At 32.8% G+C, this 19,865-nt stretch overlaps 1 protein-coding gene and 1 long non-coding RNA gene across 6 annotated transcripts in view; one reads left to right on the top strand and one right to left on the bottom strand.

The window, feature by feature from the left end:
* Positions 1 to 13,066, top strand: part of LOC134540773 (mRNA-capping enzyme) — a 46,411-nt gene extending 33,345 nt beyond the window's left edge. For 2 of the 5 annotated variants that reach the window (XM_063383689.1, XM_063383688.1), the window contains exons 13-15: positions 2,840 to 3,030; positions 6,386 to 6,525; positions 9,676 to 13,064. In XM_063383689.1, coding sequence (XP_063239759.1) covers positions 2,840 to 3,030; positions 6,386 to 6,507 — 313 coding nt within the window. In that variant the 3' untranslated portion in view covers positions 6,508 to 6,525; positions 9,676 to 13,064. Of the gene's footprint in view, positions 1 to 2,839; positions 3,031 to 6,385; positions 6,526 to 9,675 lie in introns of all 5 variants that reach the window. The other 3 variants (XR_010076506.1, XR_010076507.1, XM_063383690.1) reach the window with 3 other exon arrangements.
* LOC134540778 (uncharacterized) lies at positions 6,021 to 17,298 on the bottom strand. Its single transcript, XR_010076508.1, has 2 exons — positions 16,907 to 17,298; positions 6,021 to 6,611 (listed from the first exon to the last, which is right to left on the bottom strand). It is a non-coding gene; the product is annotated as an uncharacterized LOC134540778 (long non-coding RNA).
* Between the last annotated feature and the right edge of the window lie 2,567 nt (positions 17,299 to 19,865).

The raw sequence follows: 19,865 nt of genomic DNA, 5'->3' as shown, positions 1-19,865 counted from the left end.
CTAGCGCTAAATGTACCCACTATTTTTAACAAAGTGTGGCATGTATACACGACGTGTGTTATCCATGATGCTTTGTTTATTTATAGTCTTCCGCGATGGTGCATATTATTTTAAGGTTATACGCACGTATTTTTAAGCAGTGAATGGAATAAAATTAGTGGATGTCTTGTAGGAGATGTTTATTTTTGCGCGTTTTTCAAAAGTGGCAGTTCGTTGTATAGGGAATTTCACTATTTCGGAACAAATAAAATTCGATATTTAGAGGTTAAAACAGCATTGATCTTATGGAGGTTCAGCGGGACCAAAATTTTATTTCGTTGCATGGGTTTTTTCGTTAAATAGAATATTCGTTAATGGAGGTTTTACTGTATTATGGCAAGAATCAATGGTTTTATGTAAATTTATTTTACATCCAAATATTGTTCATATGACCTACCATTTTTAATATTACCTCGTTATAGCCTGCGAATCACCAGGTTCGATCCAGGTACAATTTGTGGAGTCAAAGTACCAAAGAATAGATTAGATGTTCCCCAGTTTTTAGACATACTAAACATTAAAAATAAGCAACTAAGAAAAAAATTAGGGCTATGCGAAAGTGACTTCATCCACACGAAATGAAAGTGAAAGAAAATTCATCAAGTTTCGCGAAAGTGAAACGAAAATGAATTTTTCTATGAGATAAATCTATTCTTAATGAAAGTTAAGTGAAATTTTTTAATTAACAAAGAAAAAAAGTGCCCAAAAATTTGCTCTCCAGTAATAAATTCTATTACATAAATCATTTTGGTGCCTTTTGATGTATCTAAAAATGAAAAGTTCATAAACTTATGTTTGATGACATGCTAGCAGGATACAATATAACCTCAAATGTAATTTGAAATTTTCTACAGATGACGAACCAATAAAATGCTTGTGTTACTCCAGTTTAAGGTTGTGATGCACAGAAGCTACATGAACTTGTTTCAGATTTAAAATTAGGCTTTTCTAATTAACCTATCATCTGTTGTGTCTTGGCACATCATACCTTCAAGTTTCGACTACTCAAATTCATAAACAAACATTATGAAAATTAAAAAGTTCTTAATTTTTTGCCCTAATCCGAACCAGTGCTTGAGTTTTACATAGTTTAATAAAATCTGCTAAGCAGATGATATATTTATTTTTATGAAGTTGCATTAGTAAATGAAAAATGATACCAATAAAACAAAAATATTTGTTTAAATAAAACAAAACAAACAGACTGTTTCCTTTACAGTCGTACATAATGTCGCAGTCTATGATAATATATTTATCACGTGCATGGTACTGACGAAAAAACATGTGACTACTGCGGAACGGCCGCCATCTTGCACCACCGTCACACATGGCTAGCTCAAGAAGCTGTAGACCAGGCAAGGGACATCGTCAAAACAAAATATAACAAATGTTTGCTGCCGAGTGGTCATTACACGCAGTGACTCGTTGACCTTTTTGTCTAATAGGCTATATATTATGAGGATTTTATACGCCGGACAGAGTATGTAAAATTAAAATAAAGCCGACGACAGTGTTTTGTTTGGCCGTGCGCGAATAAAAGTAGGAACGTTCTTTGTTTATGTGTATAAGGTAAATACTAAATAGTGTAGGTACTAACAGTTTTGGAATGTACGTTTTACGAATATAGTACCTACACTACTGTTTGAAAGCAAATTAATCAGGTAATTTTTCAAATATTGCATGACTTTGTTTTGATACCTAGGCCTACTCTAATCACGTTTAAATTTTGTTTACTTTATCGGCCATGTTTGTTCACAATCATTATGATTTTACCGTATTTTCATCCCCACGTAAATTAATATTAACGGAAATCTTTTTTCTAATTAATGTCTATATGATTTGCATATGTTATTACGTTATTAGTAATAACATATGCAAATCATATAAAGACATTACATTTTTATTAAATTACGAGTTATTTTTCAACTAGAACAAACGAACTTCGGTAAGCTATTGAACTTTCGTTTGGCTCGAAATATTTCGCTAAAAACGAACTTCGACAGATGAAATTCTTACCGAAATCGAAAATGAAAGTAGCAAAATTTCGGTTTCGGTATACCGAACAATCGCACAACCCTAAAAAAAACATTAAATTTTGTTTCAGAGCCTAAATCAAAATTTTCTCATAGTTTAAGGTTTACTAATAGTTTTTGAAATCCACCCACCCCTTGTTTTACTCTACCTGGAGTGGGCACTTTACATGCAATAGGAGTCTTGAAGATGTGTAAACATAGGGAAAATAATATTTTAGTAACATATTTTTCTTACTATTATTTATCTTAATGATTTAAAAAACTGTAGTTGTATCATAAATTAGTGTGCTGTTAAATGTCCTTAACCATTTATTTACTATAGTGCAGTGTTGGTTACGCATTGTCAAAGTGTACATGTAACGGTACAAACCGTGTATAGTTAAGGAAAAGAAATTATAATCAATTCCACACCTTATTTACCTTTGATAATAATGTGTATTGTAGTATATCTGTTATCTTGCCCGATTAAACTGATGAGTAAAGCCAAGATTTAATGGTTTTATAAAAATCGGTGATTAAAAAAAAATTAGATTTCATCTGTACCGTCATCAGATATTTAAAAAAAAAAGTAATAACAATTACCTTTTAACAAAATTGCGTTGATCAACTACTGCCACAAATATGTAACTAAAAAATTCAATGTTCTTATGTGGTGATCACTATTTTAAGAGGAAGTTATTAAAAAGGGCAATTCAATATTCTGATGTGGTGATCACTATTTTAAGAGGTAGTGGCAGCCCCGCTGACATGCGGCATGACGTTCGCAGGATCGTGCCCCGGAAGGTGGGACAGCTGTTCGTGGGCGGGATGGACCGGCCGTTCGCGACCATGCGCTCCATCAAGGCCGTCAAGGAGCTGAACAACAAGATCGTGGAGTGCAAGTTCGAGAACAACCAGTGGGTGTTCATGCGGGAGCGGACGGACAAGTCGTTCCCCAACAGCTTCGACACGGCGGCGGGTAATGCCGCTTCGCCGTAGGGGGGAGGTTGTGCCCGGTGTGACACAACAGTTTCTGATTCTCACGAGAAATTATAATACTGCACATTGTGTACATTAAAAGAATGTCCCGGTTAGATATTTTAGTAGTATCGACCGTAAGCGTTGCAGAGTGTTTGGTTCAAGGCCGCAATACTGCACATTGGTGTACATTAAAAGAATGTCCCGGTAATAAATTTTAGTAGCATCAACTGTAAGCGTTGCTGGTTCAAGTCCACAATCAAAGAGCAACTCGAAAAGTTTAAAATGAGCGCATGCACAAGTTGATTTCCCCTCTTGCAACGCCACCTGTGTTGAAAAGAATGGCTCTTCCCCCAATTAGCAGAGGGTGAACCCGTAAACTTTATTGGGCAACAGGATGTAGCCCCTCCCCCATTGAAATATCTCTATACTAGAGTGGTCGAATGTCCCTGACCTGTGATTGGTTGTAATGGTTGAGATTACATAGTTTTTTTTATTTCTCTGACCTCCACGGTCACCTGACATAATTCCGTGTGATTGTCTCCTTAGGGGCCTAATAAAGGATTGGGTGTGTTCTCCACCGCTACTTAGGATTTGCCAGAGTTGAGACACAGAATCGAAGAGGCTAATGTGGGAAGAGCACCGTATAACTAAAGGTGCACATATTGAACCGTAGTTTTTTCTTTTTACAAGGATATTTACCTTCAAATTTATAAAATGGGCCAAATAAAACTGTTATAATATACCACTGAAACTAGGACATTCTTTTATGAACATCATGCACATTAATAATGAAATGTCAAAAAATCAATTTGTTCTAGTTAATACAATACAGTTTTTAATTTTATTTTTGAAACCTTAAGTACCATATTCATTCTAGTACAACTTTGTACAAAAAAATTTCACTTTTTCCAAATCATAAACAAATCGTTTGTAATTCCGGGAACTATTTTCATTAATTTTGGCATGGTAATAAAATAGCAACATTCACACAACCCTCGATGTCACATAACAGTAATGTAATGATTATAATTCCATCATAACTAGAGCAGAAGCAGAATTAAACTCCTAGTAGGGGTAGAAATAGAAGCACTTTTCCTACTGTTTGATCGATTCTATTTTAAAAGGAGGGGGGTGGGGGATTGTGATAAATATCGCCCATCACCTCCCCAAATGTAGCTATGGAGTGAGTGTGTGCTTCAGGACATCGTACCAACACACTATTTTTAAATATAGGATTTGTAAAATAGAAATAGATAATAAGGCTACACACAAAAATAAAGCAAAGGTTTCAAAAATAACATACAAGACATATTATCATCATATAAGACTAGGCCTGTTTAAATATTAAACAATTTTAAACTGACTACAGTGGAACCCCTGAATTACACTTTTCAAGGGGAAAACTGAAAATGGTGTTATTCGGAGGAAAGTGTAAGTAAGGGGAAAGTAAAATTTTACTAAAAACTTCATGAAGATATGTATAATTCTTCAAGTCAACGCTTGCTGTAATAAAGTTTTACAATAACTATAGGTATTATTTTTGTTTGCAATTAACGGCAATCTCAAAACTTGAGTAAAAATATGATATAGGCCTAACATTTAACAACTTGACCGGTCTCATCGGCATTAAATATGTCCTTAGGGTGATAACCCTTCAACACATCTGGCAAAGTGTTTTTCCAGTGTTCAACTGTTTCCAGATAAACACTTACTTTCACCGCAAACAGTATGGAACACAACATTATATCTCTTTTTGAACCGATCAATCCAACCATTTGAGGGGGTAAACTCAATGCCTAAGCGATCCACAATCTGCGTTGCTTTCTCGCGAATCAACCTGCCGTCCACTGGAATGTTTGCTGCCCGTGTAGCATCAAACCACTCCAGTGCTTGATATTTGGACACCTTCGATTTTTTTTTTGCCATTGGTCAACTTTGTTCTGCGGCATTTTCGATTGATGTTCAATGTAGACACGGGAATATCCAATGCCTTGGCTAAGGCCACACGCGATCCAACGTTATTTTCAAACTACCTCAAAATATTACATTTTTGCTCAACTGTTAAAGCGTTTCTTTCACGACTACTCGCCATTACACGGATATTGCGAAAATTAAATCACAAACGTGAATAAATTCTCTGTAGAATGTGTCAATAAAGTTACGTCAAGGTAAACAAAAATAAAGCCCAGAATCAGTAGTACCAAACCAACACACGAACACAGCGGTTCGCAGTAATGTTGCCAACATTTGCCAAGGAGCGAGAAAATGTACATGTATGTACTACGCCGACGTATTCCTTTCACTACACGGAACGATCTGAAGAATGAAAAAAATTTTGTAACAATAAAAGCACCTGAATTGCCATGTGCGACGTAGTGCACAACATGCATGTACGTAACGGAACGATACTCGGTTCGAGGAATCGATAGAATATGTATTCTTACTACAGTTGCGGTTGGCAACACGTAACAACAAGCGCTTTATTCGATGACAACAACGGTGTATATCACGGGAAGGCATTTGATTTTACCGTGTGATTAGCGGGAATGTGATGTATTGTAAACATAGGAAAAATGGTGGGATCAGCAAAAAATGGTTTAATTGACGGGAAAACGTAATTCGCGGGAACGTAATTGCCGGGTTCCACTGTATCTTATTTGACGTATACATCTATGATGAAACAAGACATTGCGACTCAAAAATATATAAAAGATTAGTAAATAATGGTTTAGATGAAATGAGCAAAAATTGTACTTATAATATTACTGAACTAACAAAGAAAACCTATGAATAACTAGGGTTTTAATACGTAAATTTGAGCTAATTCAATCACTAATTTAGGTGTACATCATTTTAAATAATGTTACAAAAAATAGATTGCAATGGATTTCACAGTATTTTTGGATTAATATATAGAGTAGCAGGTTGTGGAAAGTAGGGGAATAGGAACTGAAATGGAAGGTTGGTTGAAAAAAAAAAATTTAATAATTTAAATAAACATTTCCCACATATTTATTGTAGCTGACCTCTCACATTACTATATTTGCCAATTTTTTTTTTCCAGAGGAAAAAAAATTAGTTGACGTCTAATACTCTATCCTACCATTTGAATTCAAGAATAATTTTATATCTGTATTCAATTCAAACTAAAAAAAAAACTCTTAATCACCCAGGCCTACCTATTTCTAATTTGAGTTTTATTAAAATTAAAGTGTAGTATTATTTAAGAATAGCAAATTCCACACACAATTTTTGGTTATTAAAAATATGACTAATTTTTCTTATATATTCCAAATAAAAAAGTTGACAGTTGTATTTCATTGGGCTAAAGTATCGTAATGTGTTTGTCGCAGGCGTGTGCAACAGCATCCGTGACCCGATCACGAAAGAGAAACTGTTCGACTTCATCGAGCACCACAGGTGGCACGACGATGACCACAGCATGATGCCTCCTCCCAGCAAAGTGCGCAGATGAGACCTCTACAACAAGAAGGTGTGTGCACACTCCATCTTCAATGTCATAGAGGCAGGACCATGGTGTTGGGCCAGTCAGATCCTCAAAAAAACACCGTGTGAAACCTGAGGAAAAGAAATCCGGAACATTAGTACCCGTGTGACGATTCAGCCAACCACAACACAGTTTCCTCGTACGAGGACACTATACCACTTAAAATACATTATACTGAAATCGAGTTGTTTCTGTAATAAGAAATACAATTTCAAAGTTCCCTACTGGTTGGCTGTGACAAAACTGTGAAAATTTGCAATGTCCCGTGAGAGCTAAAACAATCCGACTACATGTAGAAAGCACCAGAATCTCTCTTAGTGTAACCAATAAAATGTCTGGAAAATTGGCATCGCCATGTTACAGACCCGTCCCAGGTCCTCCCTTATGCCCAAAACAATACACAATGTTCTATAAAAATAATGAAATCTTCTAAATAAACTGAAATGTAAAATATAGGCATAAAAACAATACTGAAAAATGCTTCTAGACAAAAATTAACCTAGCCGACAATGTAAAAACCAGTTAAATCATTACTAAATACCACAAACTTCAGTATGTCCTTGAAAGAATATCCAAGTTCTCAAAATGTTTTAGATAAATGCATGCACAAGTACTGCTTTGTTGTTTTCCCGCTAGCAGCGCCACCTACACAAAGTCTTAACTCCTAAGTATATAAAGCATTTATTGAATCTGTAATTTCAGTCCAATTGTCCGAAGGACCCAACCCCCCACACACCATTTGGATTGGTCGAGATGACAGAGTTCTTTTTCGCCGGCGTCCACATTCACCTGACAACACCATGCAATTCTTTCTTTTGGGGGATCGTGTCTACGTAATGATTTGCCAGAATTGTGACACAGAATTGAAGAAGCTATTACATCCATTACCCCGGACGTGTTCACCATAATCTACTATTGAAACTGGTACATTCTGTTATGAACATCATGCACTACAAAAAAGTCATGATCCTTAACTAGGCATGTGCGAGAAAGACTTTTTTGAATTCGAGACGAGATCGAGAAAGCAATTTAAAAATTCTCGAGAATCGAGTCGAGATCGAAAAATCTATACTTTAGTTAACAGGATAATATGATCCAAAAAAGTAAAACTCAATAATCTGACAAACATACATAATTATTCAATAATTTTATCACGTATCCACAATTGCAACTTTACCTTAACACTCAACAGTTTATTTGCCTACTGTCGTATGTAAACATACGTTATTGACTCCATAATCTATACAGTTTCCTTGAGCCATGGATGGTACTTGATCATGAAAGTCTGAACATTCCCCACTATCGATATGTCACTATCAATACGGACCGCAATTTAAACATCATGTCGCTTGTTATATACTGCTGGCCGTATGTATAACCTAAGGCCATAAAACAAAATGCAATCGCGGAAGAATTCTGCAGTCATGTTTATATTTTTATTTTTTACCGTACCGTTTTACGTTGATACTTGATATTGATACCGAAAATGATTTATTTTTAACTTTAATGTTGGTTTTATTAACGGAAAATAATCATTTTCTTCTGGAATTTAATGTGATAACCACAGCACAATTCATTGTTTACGTTTACCGTTTCATATAGTGACTTGTGAACGGAAGTTGTTCGTTTTTAACTTTTTAATAATTTATCATGTATACTATCGTAACAAGTATATTTTATATTATTCGATCTACGTTACGTTGAAGATATGTTAATTATTTCAACACGCAACGCAAAATGCTGCCTCAATATATTATATTACCTAACCTATTTCTTGTTTACAAAATTCCGAGCCAAAAAAATGATCTCGAGACGAGATCGAGAAAATTTCTGTCTCGACTCGTTCTCGATGATGCCGATACTCACACATCACCATCCTTAACTATATAATCAGGTGATATTGTAATGCAGTATATGTCTTAAAGCTGCAAAGTTGGGGAATAGCAGTGGTCTATAATTCCACATGTTATAGGTAAACAAAATCCTTACAAACAAGTTTAAATCCCCAGTGAATAGGAATTTTAGAGTTAAATTCATTTGTATATTACGAAAAACAGTGAAATGTAATTGGAAGTTCCATTGTAGTCCAAAACTAGTGTTTGATAATACATAAGTGAAACCGTGTATTTGAGTTTCCAGCAATTAGCGTCAATAATTGCAATGCAATAGTTTCCCTCATAGATGTATGTTATTGTACAAAATATTTTAGTTTTGTATAATTTTTTTACTGGTCATAGAGAGTCAAATGCTAAAGTAGAGTACCTGATGTGTAAATTAACACTTGAAAACTTTTTAAATGCCTCAATATTTTGTATGCTTGTACAACCATATAATACAAGATGTATTAATTTAATCAAAAATAAATTTAAACTTTTTGTAGTTTTTTTTTTAAATTATGTAATATTAGACACCCTACTTTTTCTTTTTAATGTTAAGTGAAAGTATACATACAGGAAATGAGGTACATATATATATTAGATGAGTTAAAAGTTTTCCCTCATTACTGACATTGAAACAATCACAGCATTTGACCAATCGTGTGAATATATCCAAATGTGTGTTTGTATAACAACTGAGGAGCAAACATACCATTGAAAATTGTAAATAATTTTGTGTAAACTTTTATTTAGGAGCCACCATGTTTTTACTTACGAGAAGATTCAGATTTGTAGTACTACTATAAGAATGCACATATTTTTTGGGCATAATGTATGTATGATTTCTGCCTCCTCTGGCTTATATTAAAGTTTCATGGTATTTTAGTGGAGTGCTGAAATAATAATTATGCCCTGATATTTGAGTTCTGTAAACTAACAATTTATTTTTAAAATGAGAATCAACATATCATAGCATTTAGTAAATTAAAAATGATATGGTTCTGTGTACTTTAAAAACTAAGAAATGTTGATGTTGGTATTTACCCGTTAATTGTAAAAATTACAATATCTTGCATTATTCTATTTCCGACTGTTAAGCTCTAGATTTTCTTTCGAAGCACTCGCTACACAACTTGGGATTAGCCGAAATTACTTATGTTCGTGGAGAAATTTAAAATCCCTACATTCCTGCTAAACACCGCCTGGCATGTATCAGAATATCAATGCTTTAATTAAATTTTTTTTGTTGTCTTTGCAGGCAAAAGAAGTTAAGACTGTGCTTTTATCAAGCACACACATCTGGCCGAAAGTTTGATGCTCAAAGAAGAGATGAGAGTGATTACAAATCGAACATGACTGTATATTTATATTTACCATGTAGCCAGTAAGTTTTTATGTTACAGACTGTGAGGCTTTATAGTTTTAACTGGGCTCTTTTTTTTTTATTTGCAGTGGATTTAATTGTTAATAGACCTAATGTCCTAATTGTTTATATTTAATTGCAGCTGTCTTATCAGGAAAGTCAGATATAGAATATTTAATCACAAAATTTTTGATGCTTTTATAAGAAGTTCCATTGAAAAAAGTGTATGTAATTTAAATGTGTTGCCAAAAATCAAATGGATGGATATATGTAATTCAAATATGGGCACAATATTAAATTAGTATGCCTTGTGATAAAATGACACAAGTTTATTTTAATGAATTTAATTTGCATACATGTTAACAAGTATTTCAAAATTTTAGTTCTGATTGGAAAAACTTTTAAAGAATAATTATACATGTATTTGTTGTTGTGAAAATGGTTATCTTCAGTGAACATTAGAGATTTTTATTCCTTATAAGCAGTTGCTTTCACTACAATATTGTAAATGTAAAGCAAAGATCTAGATGAGAAATATTTGGGAAAAAAAAAAAAATATATTACTTGAATAGTATTATTATTGTTTGTGATGCAGTGGAATTTCATTATTACAAACGTTTGGCATAACGCCCGTGATTAACATTCCCCCCCCCCCCCCCCCCCCCCCCCCCCCACACACACACAAATGTGAAACTGTACATCAAAATATGTCGTTATTACAGATATCTCTGTCAAGAAATAAAAGAGTTTGTAAAAGTATAAAACATACGTTCTTCATAAAAACAAACAAGATACTCAAGAAAAAGCATATTCGACCACCTGCTATCATTAAAACAGGAATAAACTAGATCTCTCAACAAGCTCCAGAGCAAATTGATTATTAGACATGGGTTATAACTACACTCTTTTATCACATAATGGTCAAACCCCTACTTTACAAACTTGACTTTAGAATAAAATGTGCAACAATTATGCGAGAAAACACGGTATACAAAATTACAGAAAGTTAAAGCATAGTGAAAAAACACTTTCTTCCCAAATCTGTGGTTCAGAAGGCAATGGAAAACTGATAGGGAAAGAAGTACACATCAAGACTAATGGAAATGATATATGCGAAAAATTTCCTAAAGATATAGTTTGTTCACAATTAATTTTGCAGCAAACCTATCTGTAGCATTTGTTATAGATACTGCAGTGAGAAAGTCGTAGGTATCCTATTCATATTGGGAATCCAAATTTCAATTATCACAAAATTTTTAGGTGTGAATAACAGATGTGAACAGTGAGAGCACGCTACTGGCTCACAACGAGAAACTTAGCCAAGTGCACTTTCAAATGATTTCTCACATTTTGCCCATAAAATAAAGTCTAAATTAATCTGTTGAAATATATCATTGAAACTGGGACATTCAGTGTTTTTAAAGGATACTTTTCAGAGCCCTACATTATGTTCTTAGTTAAGTAACAATTCAGTATAGTAGTACTTTCACAATTACAAATGTGTGTATTTCAGTTGTAATGAGACTTCACTGTGCACAAGTTGAAACAAAAATCTGAACTTGATCGTAATAAATACTTTCAGTTTATAATTCTGATTAGTTTATTACATGTATGACCTGTGGTATTGGAGTCAGTTTAACATTGATACAATTAATTAACATAAAGAGAAATACTTATTGAAACGATGATTAGAGACTAAAATAACCTTACCATTATTTTTTATGCTGTTAATTTTTCTTGTATCACATAAGGTATTTATACAATTCAATTTTGAGTTATTTTTTTTACGAGGCAGTAAGAGACCCCTAGTATGAACATGCGTTTTTGGGATTCTAAATTGTGTGAACTTCTTTAATACATTGTTTATAATGATGGTTGAGGCACATAATTTAGATAATAATGAAAATGAATGATTAATTGAAAGCATTAAAAATATGTTATGTTGCAAGAGAGAAAATTGCTGAAAACTCATAGTTGGTTTTCACCAATTTTTCCTCTTGCTATGTAATATTTTTGAATAGTTTCACTTTTAATAATTCATTTACATTATATGCAAATTATAAACAAAGTATTAAAGAAGTTATATGCTATTTAGCTTCCCAAAATGCTTGTTCAGACCAGGGGTAAATAAAAAAACCCCTTAAGTAAATGAAGTTTTTGGACAGTGAACAACTTATTTGAGTTTCATTTAAAACTTTGCCAGAATATTCTTGTTGGCATGTTAAAATTTGCCAAAAACGAATTTTATGAAATAAAAAAAAATCATTACAACCATAAATAAAATATATTGATTATCAATATAACAAATCTAATTAAAAAAAAAACACTATGTTTAATAAACGGATGTTTTTAAATTTAATGAAGAAACTAGTAATTTATTTTAGTTGTGAGATGACTACCAACAGCAATGAGCTGGGGTGGTAGCCACCATACATAAAAATGACAATTAACAAATACAAAACAAAAAGAATTTGCACATTGACACACTATCTGAAGTTATATCTAGTGTAAATAATTTAAGCATAAAGTAAAAGATAATATTATGCATTACAACACTGTGGAATATACTACATGTAACTAAGGTAAGTACAGAACATATAATATTATGTAGATAATTACAGTTAGTAGGTATACATAGATTGATATAAAAGATATCTAGTATTAAATAATTTAGGGAAAAAACACTTGAACATAAAGATGATTAGGTAAATAATTTTTTGAACCAAGTTTTTTCTCTCTGGTAGGTTTTAAATTATTAACAAGTCTAAATATAATATCATTTGTATTTAAGTGAACATAAAAAAAGGTGGGTTACAGGTATTAAATGAAGGAATTTTAATGCCAGTAACATCAAATATATGAGGACATATATAAGATTACCATTATAACAATTGAAAACAAATATGGCATCTAAGATTGTTCTTCTAGTTGACAATGAACCAAGGAGAGAATTTAAATCTATGTTATTGATGGTATTTAATTTTTTGTTAATATAGTCAGATACTGTAGATTGAATCCTATAATTACTACTAAATGGAGATGGAATAAATATTTAAATTATTACTTCATAAGTTGAATTATTTAAAATGATGGTGATAAAAGTAAAGTATATTAGAATAATATACGTTTAAACGGAAAAACCAATTAGATAACAACTCACCAAAACTTCCTATTGATTGAGTAACAATTAACCAAATTATCATCAACTACCACATTAACTAACATCCTACTCAACTAAAAAAATAATAAGAACAATTAAGCTCACTTAAATCCGGTCTACTTGATTTGATTAAATCAATCTGATCAGTTACTGTCTGGTTAGAATTTTATTTTGACAATAAAAAAAAGTATCAAAATGAATGTAATATGTTTCTGAGATAACTTCAAATCTATAAACATAATGAAATTATATAACAACTATTGTAATATTTAAAAATTACAATAAAATATTATTTACAAAATAAATAACCTATTTCAATTTAATACCATAACTGAAACAATATTATTTACAAAATAATTAACTAATTGAAATAAATAGTTTATATTTGGTTATTTTATAACCAAATATATAAATAAATAAATAAATTTGGCAAGTATTTTATAAAAAAAAAAAAAGATTTAAAGCAATTACTAATAAATAGAGAATATACATTTGGACCTCAATAAATTAAATTCAATGTATTCAATTAATCGGTAAAATTTCTTATTCTTCCTCTACCTAATTGTAATCTTTGGAACTGGAGATTTGCAAATTCAGAGGTAATAATAGTCACAGAAGGTAATAAATCTAAAATTGAGAATTGAAAAGGAGAGAAAATAAATGCCATCGTCATCTACGTCCGAAAACTGAATTCCAAGTTCAATTGTATTCTCAGCAATGTAAACATATCAATAAGGAAAAAATATAACTTTTCATTTATAATGTGATAATTAAAATAATAAATACTCGGTTAGTTAAAATCTTCTTCATTTTGTTCAAATACTTAAGATGCTGATGAGTTTATTGACAAACAAAAAATTTACAATTCTCATTCAATTTATTTAACAAAAGCATATTTGTCAACATCAGCAATCAAAATTTTAAACCCGTATATAATACCACATATTAATTCTATTATTCGTTACAGCCTGAAGTATAATTAATAATTTTTTTTTACTTTCATTATCAGTAGAACTCAAGATGACAAAAATCATAATTTCGCCAAATTTCAAATCTGTACGTACCGGGTAGCTATAGATTAAAGTTAGATTTTTTTATTTATTTTGAACGCCCCCGCACTGCCCTTTGCGGGTGGAATTTCATAAAATTCGTTCTTGGTAAACATTAACATACCAAAAAGAATATTCTGGCCAAGTTTTATATACCTATAAGAGCTACAGTTTGAAAATGTTAATTTTTTTTTAATTAACGCTCCCGCAACCCCCGTTGCGGGTGGAATTTCGTAAAATCCGTTCTTAGCTGACCTCTACTCAGCCGAAAGAAATATTCCTACCAAATTTCAAGTCTATAGGCCTTATGGTTCCAGAGATATATGATGAATCAGTACATAGGTGGAAATAAATCTTACACACACATTATATATATATATATATATATATATATATATATATATATATATATATATATATATGTGTGTGTGTGTGTGTGTATGCATATATGATACAAAGTTAAAAATTCAAGCAACAATTTTTGTTATAAGAGTAGTGTGTAACATCACGTTCCAATCAAAAATTCACACTAAACTAAGTATTAAATTGATGAATGATTTACTTTAAAAGTAGGCCTTCTTTCATAGATGAGATCACATTCTCCCCATACTACACCAATATTGTGGATAAAATTAAAATAAAGCCTGCTCCCACTCTCAAGTTACGTAATGTAAATATGAATGAAAAATATTTGTTGCATGTGTACAGGGACGGAAAATGAAATCCCAACGCCACAAATACAGTTTAGAGGAGAATGCAATATTGTTTCTGCAACACATTTATTTGATTAAAATTTTCATACACAGGTTCAAGGTTCAAGTAAGTGTGAGCAGCAGATACAAGTTTTATGGTTTTAAAAGCTGTTTTGCAACACACACCACCACCTAAACAGGGGTAAAATTTATATGCTGAATTTTTATGGTAAAATAATTTTTAATAAATCTGTGTGAAACCAATACCTATTCGAAACAATAAAAATTAATTAGCAAGCCATTATGGTTTGGGAAGCACTTTAGACTATAAGATTAATAAAAAAAATTTCCACGCTTATTTTGTCACAATGTACCTGCAGACAAAGTTTGTCAGCCAAAAAAACATATTGTGCTGATATGACCCACAAGAGAAACTAAACACAAAAAAAAAATGTGGGCAGCGCAACCAAACAATCCGATCAAAATAAGTTTGATTACAAAAATCGCCAAACCGAAGAAAAGCCAAGCCGGTATTCAATAGAATGTGGATGCAGAACCGCAGGGGATTGTCATGTTTCTAATTAATTAGTTTTGAGTCGCAACTCACGCCCAAACTAATAATGTAAAATTACGTATAATGTGAAAAGACCCATACGGACTATCTGCGGGACCTTTTCCAACTCACCCATTCAATTGGTTTTTACTCGGTTGAAAGTATTATGGCCTCAGGGGTAGGCAAGTGATATTGTGTAACATATTTAATAAATGTAAAACCAATATTAAGAACAATAAAAATAAATTAGTAAGCCATTTATGGTTTGGAAAGCATTTGAGACTAAAATATAGAATACTTGGTGTCAGGAATTAAGATTAGTAATCTCTCTGCAATGAAATTTGGGAAGTAATTATATAAAGAATGATTTTTAACCTTTCTTACAATTGACAAAGGGAACAGACCAAGACAAGAAATCGATCGAAACAACAAATACATTTTACCAGGTAAAATTTTCATTAATAATTTAAGATATTCAAGATTACCTCAGTGCTTACTTGATGCCACTTTGGGGACACTTCGTCATATTCATTACAATAACTAATATTTTTTCCATCGACCAAGGTGTTTTTTTTTAACAAATTTATGGGCTAATAATTTCATACACTTAATTCAGTGGCCAAAATGGTGACCATGTATTGACTTTACTAAGCCCAAGCAAAAAATTCAAGAATTGACCGCCATGTTTTCCAACCTGATTCACAATAGCGCATAGAAGGTAAATGAATATATTTTATTTCTGTTACTGACGCAACAACCAATGAGAGTAGAGTAGGATGTCATTTTGGCGGAACTAGAAAACTTTTTTATCATCAATCATATTGTTGCAAGAAAGCAAGAAAAAAATCGAGATATTACAATACTCAGGTGTAATTCCTGCTTTTACTTACAAGTCACAAGCAAAGATTGCATGTTAAAAAATAAAGTGTTGTGGTTAGAATGCTTAACTAAAAAAAAATTATATACTAGCCTACATTAGTTATTTACATGTTGAAACTGCTAACAAAATGCTGGTCAGATGTCACGGAATAATCATTTGGCAGTTAATATTGTTACTTAACTAACACTGCCAATAGATGTCGGATACATCCCAAAATTTCATTGGTTGAAAAGAACATTAAGTTTGCAATTGTGAACCGAATTCGCACAAGTTGTGTGAACGGCCTGCTATACTCACTTATGAACTAAGCCCAAGTTATCATATTCCTTGCTAATTGTGGAAGATACATGTAGAAGTGCAACTCTAAAGTAGAAACTGAAACCATGTTTTGCTAGACTTGTAACGCTATCTGTTGGTTGGCCCCATAACTACTAGCAAAATTCAGTTTGGTTGGAAGGTTCACTTCAAAAGTGTTAGTTTATAATGATAACACAGGTCTACAACCAAAATTTTGATTTGATACAAGTGGCTAATCTTCATGTTTTTGGGTATGCTGAAACCGAAAATGATGTCCGTTTATCTCCATCACGTACAGTTTTTTTTTCCAAACCATGTAACATAGTAGCAGGTGTATAGCATACCTATATGTATATAATAGACGTGGAAAGTGTACTGTTCTCCCTTGAACGTTTGGTAAGATGTTAAATACAATAACATAAAATGATGTAACATACAATACAATATAAAATATACTACAATAATCAATAAGTAATAAATTCTAATATCACTCACCCTCAGTTGGTTTTGTAGGCATGAAGCTCCAGGCACAACATGTACAGACGGGAACTGCAATAAATGGATACGATCGGCTGACAGTTTTTAGGTTTTCCCATGTTGAACTATACTTAGAGGTACTCGAAATTCGTTAATGACGAAATCGTGAAATTTTACAAACGATTTTGGAACTACATTCTAAGCACTTACAAATGTTTCCAAACGCCTATTTTGATTTTACAGCATTTCGTTACTATTCACTATATTCTTGTTGTTTCACGAATTATCCGCGAAATGTCAGAATTTTAACGCGATATGAATATTAAGTTTCACAATAATACTTATGCCGCAAAAAGTATTCGTTAACAAAAACATTGTAAGCCATCTTTATTATGAAAAGCGCCATAGATAAGTTAAAGCGCCATAGATAAGTTGAAGCAAAATAAATAACAAACACCCGGCCTGAAAGCGGCAACCATTTATCAGCGTTCCTAGCGGGACGTGGATGAAGTTAGCCGTTTGGCCATATTCGTTTCCGTTGTTGTATTGCTTGTAAATAATAAGAGAGGTTATGGGATTTTAACGTCGCAATACGCCGGTCATGTGAAATGACCAAATGAGGTTTTAAAAGATCCTACTTTTCATGCAAATAGTTAAATGTGAACGAAAATAGGTAGTTGCGGTTTGATTTGTTTGAAGTTTACTTGATACTTAACAATGCCCAAGGTCGTATCATTGTTTGAACGAGCTAAAGAATACGAGCATGAAGGATTCGTTGTTTTTAATAAAGAAAAGCGGATAATGATGTGTAAATTTTGCAATACAGTAGTAGATTGAAAAATAAAAGATAGGCTACTTGTGATAAACACTGCAAACAACAGAAGGAAAAAAGTCAAACATCACCATCAGGTTAGGGAGTCAAAAGGCAAGTGACACTCGAGGATAATATTGTCCTCCATAAACGAGCAAAGGAAATTAAAGTCAAATTTGCAAGCGATACAGTTTGTGCATTTGTTTCTGCAATATTCCCCTTGAGAAGCTAGATCACCCAGCTATGAGGGAATGGTTAAATGAATACATGAAAGGTAAGTTAAGGAAATGTGTTACGGTTCTAACGTCCTAATAAACACAATTTGATGGGAAAGAGGCAGGAAAATGTGAAGTAAAGCAAAATTATAGTAAATTAAAAAAAACTTCTCTACAAGCTCCTTGAAACAATTCCAGGCAGAGAATCTCTTGATGACCAGTCTTTTTTTCCAGTAGGAATTGCTGTCACGGCTATCCCATAAGCACAAAAAAAAAAAAAACAAGGAAACTTTGAGCACCCAGATTGTTGACCTAACAGCATGGTGATTAATTTTAAGTCTCCATAGATCAACCACTTATGCTCATTATAACGAATTCTGTGGAGAAGTAAGGCGAAATTTTTGTATATTTCTTTTAAATGCACCGAATGGCCAACCGGAACAGAGGCATATGTATTGCCATTGTGTAATAAAACGGCCTTCAGACTTCTTTTCGAAGAGTGAATGAATAAACGCCATTGTTTTGAGTCATATTGTACACCAAATTGGCCCATCAGTCCAGGAATGTCTGTACAATACACAAGATTCTCGTCCTGTGCAAAGTAAGGCACAAAAACTGTTTTGCGATGTCGATACCATAAAAAAAAAATGTAATAAATTTTTGTTTTTAAGGCGGGAGCTAAGTAACTGAGCAGCATCTTTCGAAAGGCCAAGATCTCGCACTAAATCGTTCAACTCCTGTTGTGAAAAAAAGCTGTGGTTCGTTATCACGGTTTGATTCATATTTTTCTACGTTGGAAGCTTCCCCCTTTATTTCCCAATCAAGGCTGTCCAAGTCATCTGGAGGCTGAGAAACTGGCAATCCTGGACCGTGTGGTACCGGATGACTAGCAGATTCAAGATTACGGTAGTTAATGAGCTTCTGGTTTTTGGAATTATAACCTTGAACATCACAGGTACAAAAGTAACAGTCATCCACATGGTTTTTTTACTCCCTCCACATCATTGGGATGGCAAATCTAAACGATTTTGCTTCTCGTTTGTACCACAAGCGAAGTTTTTCTATGAAGCTATGACATACTTTGTGAGGAGCCCACGCTTTATCTTGATCACCTATTCTTAACCCGAAATACGCATAATATACCTTCTTGACGAAATCGTTTATATTTCGTTGGTATTTCTTGATTGTGTACTCACCACAGATAAAACAGAAGTAGTCTGGACTGGTAACACAACGACGATGAGACATCTTTGACAATTACATTTTGAATCGCACAAACTTTTGTAACCACTTGCATGCAACTACTTGTATTCACTTCACTAACACAACTCGACTGGCTGACTGTGAGAATGAGTAGCAACATGGGCTCCAAAGTCCAGATATAACAAGTTTAAATCGGTTTAGCTTCCAACACTGACTGATGAGGACAGATAAGTACGTTCATCTCTGTACAGGTTGTGCCTGGAGCTTCATGCCTGCACCACCCACTGCGAAAGAGTAATGCAATGTAGAAAACGTTTAATGACAAAAAAAAAACCCTAGTAGTTGCAAGTGTAAAAACTACAATTTTTGACACTTTATATATATATATCATTAGCAGCATTTACGGAAAAACATACACTACTAGTTACGAGTTAACAAAATAGACCATCTTATTTTTTATTTATATTTATTCCCTTATTATTCATTTAATTATAATTACAGTAGAGTCTCGCTAATCCGGACGGATCTAAAAAATTGGTTGTTTGTAAAGTCGGTTTACGGACGACGATAGTTTAACGTGACGGCATAACAAAACAGTGATGAAATGATTGCATACTTTCATGAATAAAATTGTATCATTTTTATTTTAATAACAAAAGAATAAATACTTGAAATTATTATAGTAATCAGATTCTTAAAAATGCAAGAATAATTAACCTTTAATGCCAAAATTGTTGTTGTAATAAGC

Source organism: Bacillus rossius, chromosome 17, assembly GCF_032445375.1.
Source record: "Bacillus rossius redtenbacheri isolate Brsri chromosome 17, Brsri_v3, whole genome shotgun sequence".
In the NCBI taxonomy this organism is placed as follows: Eukaryota; Metazoa; Arthropoda; class Insecta; order Phasmatodea; family Bacillidae; genus Bacillus; species Bacillus rossius.
This window is presented reverse-complemented; position numbering and strand designations above follow the sequence as displayed.